General features: G+C 46.7%; 1 protein-coding gene across 4 annotated transcripts in view; it reads left to right on the top strand.

Moving 5' to 3' along the window:
- The window catches only part of FAM107A (family with sequence similarity 107 member A), a 16552-nt gene extending 3172 nt beyond the window's left edge, over nt 1–13380 (top strand). For all 4 annotated transcript variants that reach the window (XM_057390360.1, XM_057390362.1, XM_057390363.1 and 1 more), the window contains exons 2-4: nt 6876–7050; nt 10137–10293; nt 11441–13380. In XM_057390360.1, the coding sequence (XP_057246343.1) occupies nt 6881–7050; nt 10137–10293; nt 11441–11548 (435 nt within the window). In that variant the 5' untranslated portion in view covers nt 6876–6880 and the 3' untranslated portion in view covers nt 11549–13380. The remainder of the gene's footprint in view (nt 1–6875; nt 7051–10136; nt 10294–11440) is intronic.
- Nucleotides 13381–13386: the final 6 nt, after the last annotated feature.

The raw sequence follows: 13386 nt of genomic DNA, 5'->3' as shown, positions 1-13386 counted from the left end.
AGAGTTAAGAACAGTGGCAACACGTGGCAGCAGCACTGTAAGCTGCAGGGATGTGTCCCCCAGCCCTGTTTTACATTTCCATTAGGGTTTCCTCAGCCTTTGTGACCTTGTGACCCCGTGGGGTTAATTTCTGACCGTCAAGGCTGAGTGAAGGCAAGGGGACTCGGGGTGTGAGTGCCTGCTGCCCTGAGGCAGCCACTTGATAGCTGGGAACTGCTTCCCACAGCAGCCACATCGAGTTACACTCACCCTATTGCATTATAAATACCAGAATTAGCCTTGCTTAATTATTTARAACTATAGATTAAAAGCAGACAAAGGCTCTTTGCCTCCTTCCCAGAGCACACATATCATTTATCAGTGGCACGGTCGCCTGGTGACAAGCACAGGGGAGCGTGCCAGGTCCATCGGTATGAGGTGCTCCCGAGCTGCTGGCACAGCTGGAACCAGAGGAGAGGAAAATCATGGTGGAGATGGGAGCTGGTGCCATCTCACCCAGGGAGGGTAATGTTTAGCAGCTGCCAATCTTTGGGCTCACATTATTATTATTATCATTATTAMCGTCATCATCATCCATCAGCAGGGCAGTAAGCCACAGCAGTCATTAGGCAAATGTGAATTACAGGTATATTTTGTTCCAGGTTGCTGTAACAGCAACACACAGATTACTGGGGTGATAAAGCACATTTTGTGGGCTTGGCTTCAGGGTCTCATCTACCAAAGGGTGTCCAGGCACTGTGAGCCTGCCCAGCAAGCAGCACCCACATCTGACTCACCAAAGGTGGCACCTGGGTGCCTCCCTCTGCCCTGAACCCACTGASCAGGCAGAAAGGGGCTCCCTACAGCAAGTGCCTGACTTTGAGGTGAAACCTCTTGTCCTCCTGGCAGAAGATCCCCCACAATACAGGTGCACACCTGAAAGCTGCTGTCATCACATAAAGTTTTGGGGCTTTCAGAGACTGACATGCAATTCTTTCCCATTTTGCTGACCCCAGCTATTCTGTATTTCTAAAATACAGCTAATTGACACTGGAAAAATAATGCAAATTAGGAAGTACTATCAATTGAAGAAATCGAAACCAAAGACAAACTTTCAACTTCATTTTTTGTAGGACTTAACATACAGCATGACCTTTTCTGCCATTACTCTCTCACAAGAAAAGCTGYAGAGCCAAACTCCAGCTCCACTTGAGATGGGAAATACATTGACAGTTCATACCTTACAATTAAAAAAAAAAATTAACTTCTGGTTAACAGGTAGARCTGTGCCAGTGCTTAAAAATAACAGAGGCCAGTTTAAAGATCCCACACACGAACATGCAAATTCTTGCATCCTTCCCAAGAGGGGTGTGAGGGACAGTACCCTCACCCAGAGGAAAGGAGGGCTCCCCCAGGAATGGATGTTATTGGGGTCTGTARCCCAGAAAAGGGAGGGTTTCCTCACCACAATTGCAGTTAAAAGTGTCAGAAACTCACATAATTTCCCAGGCTCGGGTTGCTTGTGTAAATAGCTTTAAACTCGCTCYGCTGCCCCACACTGAAGTGTTGGTTTTGCAGCCTCCTGACTTGCAGGACSTGTATGACCAGCTGCTTTCAGCAGCCCTTCATTAATTTCTTGGTTCTTTAAAAAAGACACATTCATTAAGAAATCCCGGGCATCCAGAAAAACAGAGGTTTTTCCCTRTAACCACAATTTGAAGTGATAATTTCTGCTCTGGAAGTGGTCTCTTGGGTTAGTGGTTTTACAAACCCAGATCCAGGGCTCTGACCCTGCACATCCTGAGGTTTTTGCCCAGTCTTTTCCTTTCTGCCAAGTAACTGAGTTTCAGCAATGTCCTCTGAGTTCAGATCCCATTCCCACAATAATGCCTGCTGACTGTTTTTACATGGGTGGCATTCCACAAAGGCCCTTTATCTACCCAGAAAGGAATGCCAATGTAATATTTTGAGCACTTTGGTCATCATCTGGCCCTAATGAAAAACCTCTTCTGAGATGCTCTAGTTTGGAAAATCAGTTCTCAAATGACACAGACAGCAGAAATAAAACACTGTGAACTACGTTTGCATTCTAGATTTCAGCTAAAGTTGAACACTGACCTGTGCTGCAGAAGGCAGCATTGACAGCTTTGCAGTTCAAGGACGCGAGTGGCACGGAAAAGGGTTGAGAGATGTGCAGGGGAAAGAGGAGAAGTCACAGGGGGGAGGATGTCAAGGAGACCTTGGCAAAACACAAGTCAGGCATTTCACATGAAAACCTGCAAAAWGCAGCTGCTGTCCGGCTGCACTCTCCATTCTCCTGTACAGGTGCAGGTTGACAGGTGCTGGGCAGGAGCCCAGACCTCCACCCTGGAGCTTTCTAAACCCAGCAGCTACGGATTAACTTCATTTCCAACCTGTTTAGTTTTTCCCCTTGTAAAGAACAGCTGTAGCCATGTAGGCAGCCATAAGCAGAGCTTCACCCCTCAGGTTACCTGCCCTTTCCAGGACTGTTAATCCCTTTAACATTCCTGGGGATTATTTCCATCCCGACAGGACAGTAGAGCAGGCTGCCAGCAGCAGTGCTCWGTTCTGATGCAAAGGAGCTCACAGGGCAATTCACCACCGAGAGACAAGTTGCTTAATCCTAAATAAATGCTCAATCCTAAATAAATGCTCGGTGAAGGGCATTTCCTCCTTGTGAGGGAAAACCAAAAAGCAACAGCAGCCAAATGAAGCATTGCCGAGCTCCAGCCCTCGTGTCTGATGCCTGTCCTTGGACATGAGCCARTCCTTCACCTCCTCTTCCTCCTCCTCTCCAGGAGCAGGCTAAAGCCTTTCTCCTTCTTCTGGGGTGCTGCACTCAGTGCCTCAGGCAGCACGCCGTGTTTTACACTCCTAGTAGAGCATATTTAATACATATTTGCAACATTCATGCTTTCAAAGGCATTTAGTGCTGTGCCAAAGCTGCCTGATAGCCTGTTTCCCAAAAAGATTGCAGCTGAACATAATCAGAAATKGAAACAATTTGTCCCCGGATTGCAGAGTGATGATTTTATTGCAACTCTCCCAGGAACTGGCAGATTTATAAGTATTTCCAGGTGGCCTGAGCAGGAATTTGGGCTTTGCTTTGGATCAGAACACACCAAGATATTAAAATGTCATTTTTCTCCTCCAGCCAGTTCCTTACCCTGGGGCAGGAGGGTGGCTGGTCTCTGGGCCACCTCAAAGATGCTCAAAATTCCCTGTGTGGTCTCCTGGAAAACTAACAGACTGAAAGCTCCTTTCAAAGTACACTTGAGAGAGGAGATAACTCCATGTGTGAYGTCCAAGTATCTGCCAGGAGCCCTGGCATCCTCATCCTTGCTTTTCACTCACAGAAAACCAGCTGAAAACACACCTTCCCTGGAAATTCTCAAGCAAATGAGGAAAGGGAAAATACCTAAAAGGAAGCAAAAGCCTGAGTGTTGAAGCAAACAGAGCTACTTTTTATAAGCAACACTCCAAAGACCTATTTGAAAGGTCATGCTGTCTTCCTCAGTACAGCAGAGGGTATTAACATCCACGTGTATTTTTTTGTTTATATCTTGCCAAGAACAATATAAAAATGTCCGACACCTTTTGCTGATTTATGATGGTGGCCAGGAGGGTGCCAGAGCAGAGCCTTGTTCACTGATCTACAGCTGAATCATGCAAAAACAGACATCCTGCTGTAAATCCACTGCAGAGACCTGGCTTGATTTACACCTCCAGCACCATAAATAATGACARAAAGCAGCCTGATAGCACTCTGTCTCCCTTACACAGTCATGAATTACATCAGGGCTTGAAGATGATAGATCTACTCCCCAACATTTTGCACCCAGTCCTATTTGCCAGCCTGCAGGAGAAAGAATGCCCTGTCCTTTCCCCCAGGATAACCCCAAGTTGTGTTCCAGGCACATCAGTATTTTTATATTCTCATTTTTCTTTTTCTTCTCAGAGCAAATGAAGACATTCCTTGAAYTGTTCTTGGCTGAGGGCTTCTGAAAGTTTAAAGTGCTATTCTTGTAGAGAGGTTTAAGACTCTTTCCAGTGGCAGTCAGGGCTTTGACTTTGTCCCCAGGGCAGCAGAACAGACACCCACGGGAAGCCAAACCCTCGAGGTGGGTGTCTAGGCACATCGAGTGCAGTGAAAACCAAGCACAGAGGTACCTGCTGTGCCCTGGCCCCCGCAGTTTATTCAGGCAAATTGCACTCCTCGTGAGGACTTTCACACACTGGTTTAACAGAACCTGGCCAGAAAAACTTCCAGTCGGTTTCAGTTCCTCCCACTCTTTTCTTCTCAGGTTTTTTCTTAATTTGTACTAGTTCAAGGGAAAAGTTCCCCATCTGCCTTCAGCAAATAGGTTGATAAATTGCTGCTTTTTGCAAGGCTCAGTCATGCAATGTTAGATTGCTGCAGTCTGGAAATAACCACGCTAGCCCATCCAAAACCTCCAAACCCACCCTACTGGGTGTTAGACCCATGGAGATGTGAAGAAAGCCTGCCCAAGCAAATCTCCCAGGATCTGGGTCTTGGGTAGGACAGAAGGGACTCCCACTTCTGAGTTGCAAAAGGAAAGCCATACATCAAGGAGGCAGGGCAAAACAGTATTTAATAAGTAACAGTGCTATACCAGTGCCCCAAGAGYTAGCACAGCTTAGCAACAGGACCCRAGAGCTAATTGGTCCAGAGAAAAATACCAAAGTCACTTGAGTTGCAGCCATTTACACACTCATGCTGATCCTTCAGGCTTGGTCAGCTTTGTAATCCTTCCACGCTCACTGCTTGCTGCATTATSCCCCAGCAGAGCACATCAGGTGGATTTAAGGTGACAAATCCAAGATGAACATGTCCCAGCCCTTCTCCTGACATRCATCAGGACTCGGTACCAGTACACAAGCAAGTGTGGGCATCTGTGTCACTAGAGGCAGCTCTGGGCTAAACAACAGCACAGGAACAGTGGGAAAGGGCAGTGGGATAGCATGGTGACATTGAACATAGTCTGTTTGTATAGCTTCCAAAAACAGTGTTTCAATTAAAAACACCTGACATTTTATTGAAGTTACTCCATGGAGAGGCCTTTTTTGTTTGAAAAATGAAGACACAGCTTTGCCATTTGAAATAGGAGTTCAACCATTCCATTCATGCCAAAACAAACCCTTTGCTTTTGTACCTTCCTTCCTTCCTTGTCTTTTCTCTGCCTCTTCTGTGAGAAAAAAAAAATAGAAGTACAAGAAAAAATGAAGCAATTTTACCCCAGTGAAAATCTGATATGTTTTCTCTTTGTTCAAAACCTGGCTTTCATCTAACAAAAATCAGCCATGAAATTGCAGAGCCTTAACCCTTGGCTGTTCCTCAGTCCCTGCATCTCTCTGGAAGGCAAGGCTGAGTTTCAGCCTGGGGAGTCCAGCCCTGCAAGGGTTTGAGTCAGCCTGGCACTTGCCACCAAACATCAAACCACGCCACCTTTCCTTCTGCCAGCACTGATGTGTGATCCTAGAGGAAAATAATGCGGTACAAAAAAATCACTGGTTCCAGCTTCCAAGCGCCCTTTAAATATGTACCGAACTATTCACCCCAATTACACTCCTGTAATGGGCTCTGATTTGTTTTCATTTGTTCCCAAAGCAGTAGGGCACTGGCCACATTAACATTCAACGAGAAGTTGTTTGATATTGAATCTTTTCTTCAGYAGTATTATTCCTTACACAATTCTGTTGATTGCAATCCACTTCACATTTTTAAGTGCTTACTGACTATGAAAGAATGACCTAGCCTTCTTTCTCTTGCCTTTTTTTTATTGATTTCTCTTTTTAAAAGGTTTTATTCCTTTTATACATGAGATTGAAATAAGAGAAGGAGGCAACATTACTGAGCAACTGTTTTTCTTCCACCTCCATCAACCCATATAACTTCACACTAGGCCTCAAAAAATACTGTAATAATGAGACACTTAAAGACATGATGCTGCCTACACCCTTTTTCTGGGACATTTTTGTTCTTGCTGGTAAACTTCCAAATTGTTCAAGTGAATAGCCAGGAATTAATTGCTCTTTCTGAACCCCTGATTAGACCATACACTGAATAAATGGAGGCAGGCCTACTGTGCTCCTCATTTAAAGACACAGCCCACCACATGCAGTTTGTCTTATAACTTGTGCTTTGCACTCATTTTGTATAGGAGCTTTTTGTAAAGAAAGCATGTAAGGGACTTGGAAAACACCAACAGTGAGCATGCCCTGTGGTTTGCCTGAAATCCAAGCTGCCATCCCTTCCAAAACAGTGGGCTCTTGTTCTTACATCCAGAACATACAAATTATTGCAGCATGATCACAGACTGCATGGGCGAAGGATGCTTTTCTTGGCACTGGACTCGATCCTGATGAATAGGTCAGCAGGATATCAGCAAAACATTTCCTTGACGAGAGGTTTCAGATACAGCAGGACTTCCTCTGGCCAGTGTTTTAAAAGCCCCTTAAATCYCACAGCATCCCCTTGTGCTATGGAACCAACAGCCTCCTCCAACACACCCAGAGCAGCAGCTCAACACAGTYCACATCCATGGTTGCTTCCAGTTTTAGTTAGACCTATCTTGCATTAATTAATCCTTGGCACTAAATTCTGCAGCCACTGAAGCGAGTRGCTGGCAAGTAACTTAAGTGATCTAATTAATATGTGTCTCATCAACAAGGAAAAGGGAGTATTTTTTAAAACCTCTAAAAAACCTGCACTGGCACATGAAGGCATGTGCACTCAGGCACTTACACAGGCGTTGAGCAGCCAGGACAAGCACCAGCTCTTCTCCTCTGTCTTGCCCAGGGTTCTCACATCAAGCAGAGTGAGATTTCTCATGCAAACACCTTTTTTCTTCCAGCATCGATGTACACGGAAATACAGCGGGAGCGACCAGATGGTGGGAATATCCTGACTCACCCAGACTACATAGATGGAAACCCAGACCTTATCAAACCTAAAAAGCTCCTAAATCCTGTAAAAGCCTCGAAGAGCCATCAGGAGCTGCACAGRGAGCTGCTGATGAACCACAAAAGGTAAGAGGAGGTCGCAGCCTGCCACTGGAGCAGTCTAAGAGGAGCTGAGCCATCAGGGCTCAGGAGCTGAGGACAGGTGCCACTGACAGACGGCAGGCTGGGAGAGCACAATAAATCCCCTAGCTTGCAAACAAACTCCTCTTTTGCTGTATCCTTTCCTCTTTTCTGTGATGTGACAGTTTCTTTTAAAAGAAAAGTAGAACAAAAAGTTCCTGTTCTACCAACCTGAAGCATTGGCTGGCACTTTTTAGAGTCACGAGCACTGGAAGATGCAAGGCATCCCCACAGCCCCTTTCTGGTGTCCCTTGGAGGTTTTCTGGTTTTTCTGTCTCCATCACTGATTTGCCAAATCCCCAGCAATGTACACCATTCCCGTGCACTTGAAGGTTAACCCAGAGGCAGGAAGAAGTGCAGGCTGGATGCAGCCACTGAAAGCTGAGGTAGCACTGGGGTGAGATTATCTGTACAAGAAGGCTGCCCACTGACTCCCTAAATAYCACATGGGTAAAGACAGGCTAGAATTTATATTCCTGACTTCCTGCCCCATCAATCCAATTTAGCTCTTTGAGGGTACAGATACAACATAGGAWAATCACACCAATGATCCAGAACCCACAACTACACCATTCGTTTGCGGCAACTGTCTGAACATCAGTGCAATAAAATCATATTCTGTTCAGAGGCTTTTTAGCACAGCAAGAAATCTGCTGGCTTTATATTGACATTTTCTGAACACCCTGAAATACCCTGACACAATAGCTCTTTTGCTGCCTAATTAAAAGGAGCACAGCCTCTGTTCTAAAGGGCTGCAGTCATCACAAGAACCAGACACGTATATTAATTCAGCGAACAATCAAGCCTGCCAGCAGGGTGCATTAATCAATACTGGCACTGGCTGGGCTTGGGTTTGATTTGATTTTCCCAGAATCAGAAGAATTACAGGGACCTTTCTCTGGCATCAAGGCAGATATAACTATACCAGCCCGATATTTTTAAGTCTCTGGCTTGAGAGTGATCATCTCCTCCCTAGTGATACTGCTCAGTTTAAAGGGTCACCCACTAGCACTGGCTTTGATCTCACAGAGCATTATTCCAGCCYCACCATGATGGAACAAAGGAACAAGAAATGCCTGCAATGGAAGCAGCAGGGAGGAAAGGCAGCAGAGGAGGTGCAGACCCCATGACATCAGAGCTGGACCTCACACTGGCAAGCACAAAGTACATCATCTCAGTGTGTTCCAGTTCTGTGCTTACCACCGTGTTACATCCATGTGTGCCCTTGYGTACTGGCAGGAGGCAGCTCCAGCACAGCCATCCTGCATCACCTACTCACGTGGCCCCTCTCAAGCATCAATTTAAGTCTGTTTTGGCGCTGACTTCCCAGGTATTTTTCAGCAAATATGTGAAACAAACCCTACTCCAAAAAGTAATCCATTGTTGCTGGTTTCTTGTCATTTTCAAATCCACCCGTTTTCCTTCCTGCTAAATGTCTCTCCCCTCTCTCCCTCTTACTACAGAGGGAGAGAGGGGAGAACAGGAGAGAGAAGGATCTATGACTTGCTCCTGTTTCTGCTTTGGTTGGTTTTTTTCCCCTCAAGCAGCAGTGAGAAGCAACTCAAATCAGCAGCTTGTGTAACACAATCCTTATCTTAGTCAACACCTCTGGGCACTAACAACASAGGCTGATTAAATCAAAGAATAGTAACAAATCCACAGGCAACATTGCAAGCTGTGTCTCCAGCAAGCCAAGGCAGGATTTCCCYCTCTCAAACCTTGGGAAAAACAATTTTTGCAGCATCCAAGTTGTTCCTGCCTTCAAAAACCATCATGAAAGTTCTGGGGATGAGGCTATGGCTGCCTTCACTGATGTTGCTGTGAACTTTGTCCTGTCATAAAGCAAAAAAACCAAAAAGAACTTACAATAGGAAGTATTGGAAGGGTGCAAGCACAGGGCCCCAGCTGTGCTGTGACAGTGCAGAGGTTCCCTGTTTCTGGAGAGTGTTCCCATCTCCTGCCTGCCAGTTCAGATTCTCATGATGTTACGTATCACCTCAGCAYCTGCCACCCTGCCAAGAAATCCATAGGCCAAGGGGTTTCATGCCTCTACTCTCAAAAAAAATAGTCCAAAACCAACCAGCCTTTGGCCAACAGAGACCTCCTCGTGCTGAGGAGAAGCTTTGCATTAACGGCACTCCCCAAAGCCCTTAGCACAGACATGGGGAGATCCCCTCCTCTTTCCACACAGACCTGCCCCGACAGGAGCACCAAACACCCCCGTAACTACTGCCATAAATACTTCAGGTATGGCAATATGCAAAGRGTGAGGTTTCTGAAATTTGTTCAGGGAGCACCTTCCATCTCTTTACCACACATTTATGCCTTGCCTGCATGGCCCTGCTGTGTCTCCTTTCCTGTGACTTCACCCTTCACAGAACAGGGGGTCACCTGAGATGCTTCAGCTGGCCAAAGGGGAGTCAGTTGCGCCATCAGCAAACCCTCCAGCTTCCAGGAGAAGAGGACATTTCATTTTGGCCTCTTGATCCAAACTATGTCAGCAGAGAGATCGCCAGYCCCTAGCTTCGAAGCAAAGCTTCAGACGAAGCAAAGCTTCAAGGCTTCAGACGGGATGCGCGGGGAGGGAAGGAGCTGCCAGGACAATTACTGCAGCCCAATGACTACCCCTGCTGGTGGGAAAGAAATCGTCATTACTGTAAATGTACTCCACGCCGCTGAACCTTCATCTGACACCATTAAAACCAGTAACAGCAGGAGCCTACAGAAGGTCCCATTTCCACACCCGACGCAGAAAGCTGTGGTGCCCCGGTGCAATGGGATCAGCAGAACTTCAGGCACCACTTGTGCCCTACATGAGCAGCAAATTGTRCCCACCCCAAGCAGGCAGCACAAGGTACCATCAAGCACCCTCATACCTTGTGGATGGATTTGTGGATCCAAGCTGGTATACAGATCAGGTCTGCCATGTTTCCATTTAGGACCAAGACAAGTTTTGGGGTTGCCAGGCTGGCAGTGGTTACATCCCAGGGTGTAGGTGTTCTGACCCTCATTTATCTGCTTTTTATCCACAGAGGTTTGGGTGTGGAGAGCAAGCCAGAGCTGCAGCGGGTGCTGGAGCACCGACGGCGAGAYCTGCTCATCAAACAGAAGAAAGAAGAGGAAGAGGCAAAGAAATTGCAGTCTCCYTTTGAAAAAGAGCTATTAAAGAGGCACCAGAGGCTGGATCAGGTAGAACTGAGCTTTCAGCCATCCCTGCATTATGCCAACCACCTGACAAATGGCACAGGGGACATGGGTGGGCTGAGACTCCATCCAAGGTATAGAATTGTTGCCCCTCCATAAAACAGGAGCCACACCACATCCTCCACTGCAGTCCCAAGCAGCTGCAGCACTTCCATCCTCACGTGGATCCATCACGCTTGTATCACCTCACCCAGGATCCCCATGACTGGCCCTGGGTCTCCTCCAGATCCCACACAGTGTCCTTAGGGTGTTTTTTCCCAGATCAAAGCACCCTAAATAGCATGGGGGGTGTTGCAGCAGCCACCACAGGGCTCAGGACCCTGCAGTGTGGGGTGAGAGGCTGCAGAAGTGCAGRGAGGAACATTATTGCAATCTTACCCAAACTGCTTTTGGGAACATTTCCTGGCATGTACCATGGCCAGAATTCTGCCTGGGGAAAGCGATATGCACTGTGCACTTGTCAGCAGCACAGCCATGCCCTGGATACTCTGTGCCTGCCCTCCTACCTAGACAAGTGCTAGTAGTGAGCAGGCTCACCACCACTGAGAATAAAGTCATTCGCTCTCCTACTTGCCAGTATTTGCACTGTAGATGGGTGAAACCAGTTTGTTTAATTAACAACATAACAACAATGTCCATCAGGCTGAGATCACTTGAAARTCAAAGCCTGGCACTCTCAGAGAASAAGGAATATGAAACAAGGTGGTTAAGGGAAGATCCATAAAGACTTCACATACAAAAGTAAAAGTACAATTACTTACCCCACCCTCAGACAATACCTAATCTTGAGAGTTTTCCCAGGCTCACAAGCCTCCTTTGCTGGGAAGGATTCAAACCTTCTCCTCTCTCTTCCATGCCAGGTCTGAAGTGACGCCCTCCCCTGCTTTTCTGATGGAGGTATTCCTCCCTGAAGGAAAAAAAGAAATTAATGTTTCAGCAGGACAGAARAGGAGACTAAGGGTGAACATGGGTCTGGTGTGATGGCTTCTAAAAAGAGAGCCACAACATGTGCACTACACACTCATTCAGCTTTGAGCAATAGTAACTGGATCCAGAAATAATGAAGTCTCCTGTTTCAATATAGCTGATGCCCTTTTGTCCTTTCTTGTGTACAATGACTTCTTTTTTACAGCTGGAGAAAGAGCAAGAGAAGCAGGAAGACCATGCACCAGAATTCATTAAAGTCAAGGAAAACCTGAGAAGAACATCAACGGTGACAGGGGACGAGAAAGCAGCATAGCTTCTGCCAAAAGCCAACGGGATCCTACCAAGGCCAACACCCCACTAAAATCTCTGTACATGGTGGACATTCCCACACACCTCCGGGGCTACTTGCTGTTATTAACACTTGCTCCAGTAGAAGGCACAGGAAAGGTTTGCCCAGACCAGGAGGGAATCACTGTGGAAAAAGTGCGGTATTCACCAAAGTACTCACACAAGCGGATGCAGAGGGAATGGTTTTATTTCCCCCCTAGACTGTGGGTGCACACTAACCACCAGCTAACTCTTGGTTAACTCTAGAGACACAGCAAATATTTAAAACAGGGAAGTCTGTGTAGGAACCACTTGGGGGACTCCTGCTTCTCCCTGGAAGCAGATTGCCAGGCACAAGGGGACAAGAGGGCAGCTGCAGCTCTGGAGAGCCTCCTAGAAACCTGGTAATTAAAAGGGACAGCCTGTGTGTTACTGAGAACAGCCCAGGTGACCATAATGGCTTTCTCAAGGGTCACTGGCTTTGCACCAGTGTGCCAGTCAAGCCTGGCTGAGGCTGTGTGTCCCAGCAGCACACCTGTACTATCTGAAAAACCAACCTCTGTGTGCCCTTACCAGTGCAGSACAGGCAGGTGCAGCTATACTTCAACAAGCACCTTTAAACTGCATTCCAAACCTGTTTGAAAGTGGTTTTTTAGACAGTTCCATGCTCAGGCAGAAAATGCATTGGACTGTTCCATCAACTCCCCACATGGAAGGCAAATGCTCTGTGCAGAAAGCAGAGACTGGGGTGTTCCTAGCATGGTGTCAGTGGAAGCATGCAGTGACCAGATCCCTGTGGATGCAGCAGACAGACAAACTGCTTCTTGCCCCTGCACTACTGAGCTTCATCCCCTCACCCAGCAGTGGACATGTGCTACCMTAGGGACCCAAAAGAAATGTCCTGTGATGGAGAGGGGGTGATGTGGTCATGTCCCACCAGTGTCAGGCTGTCTGGTTAAGCATCCTGCAAGCAGCTGGCACCTGTAGGTGCCAGGGGCTCCGAGGCATGTAGGTCCTGACACAAAACTACTTGTCAGTGCTTCTCATCCCCTTCTCCAGAGGTCAGAGCTGCCTCATTGCASCTGCCACTTTGCAGAGCTAAAGCTCTTCTTGCTGCTGGTAGAGCCAAACTGAGGTGAATGGTGCTTTTGCATCATGCATGAACAGAGCTTGTCACACTTATGGAGTACCTGTGTACCCTGGGATATCCACAYGTAGAGCTAAAAGTGTGTTTTCAGGAATATCTCAGCTTCTTGCTTCTCACATCAACCCTGATACAAAGCCTGAACAGCATAACTCACCGACTGCCTTTGGACACTGGCTCATGAATGGCCTCAGTGGACCTCATCAGCTGGGCAGGTAATACCTGGTTAATCAACACTTATTATCCACATCTTCAGTGGATCTATATGTAACTTAAGGGAAACTGGGCATTTATACATATTTATTAAAAAGTTACTAATCCGTTCTCTAGTCTCCCTGGTCCAGTGGGGTGTTTCAGCTCAGAGGGCTGTCRTTTGACCTGGCAGCTTGAGTGAAACATCTGAGCCACATCACATGTCAAGAGCAGTAACACAGGTATGGAGCTTTTGTGACAGACTATAAAAGCCCTTAACTCAACTTCAGTCCCTGAGCACTCCATCTCTTGGCACTGTCTCTGCTGTAGWTTTTTTGTTCATATGCTTATCCTACACATGAATTTATTTTAGAAATCCAGTGCATATCGTCACCATGGGTCAAAAAAGATTTGAAAGAATCTGTTACAACCTTTCCAATTGTGACGCTTTTTATACAGGTTATGATTAAAGCCATAAGGAAGAAGCA

This window comes from Malurus melanocephalus, unplaced genomic scaffold, assembly GCF_030028575.1.
Source record: "Malurus melanocephalus ecotype Western Australia unplaced genomic scaffold, MMel_1.1 scaffold_24, whole genome shotgun sequence".
Taxonomy (NCBI): Eukaryota; Metazoa; Chordata; class Aves; order Passeriformes; family Maluridae; genus Malurus; species Malurus melanocephalus.
This window is presented reverse-complemented; position numbering and strand designations above follow the sequence as displayed.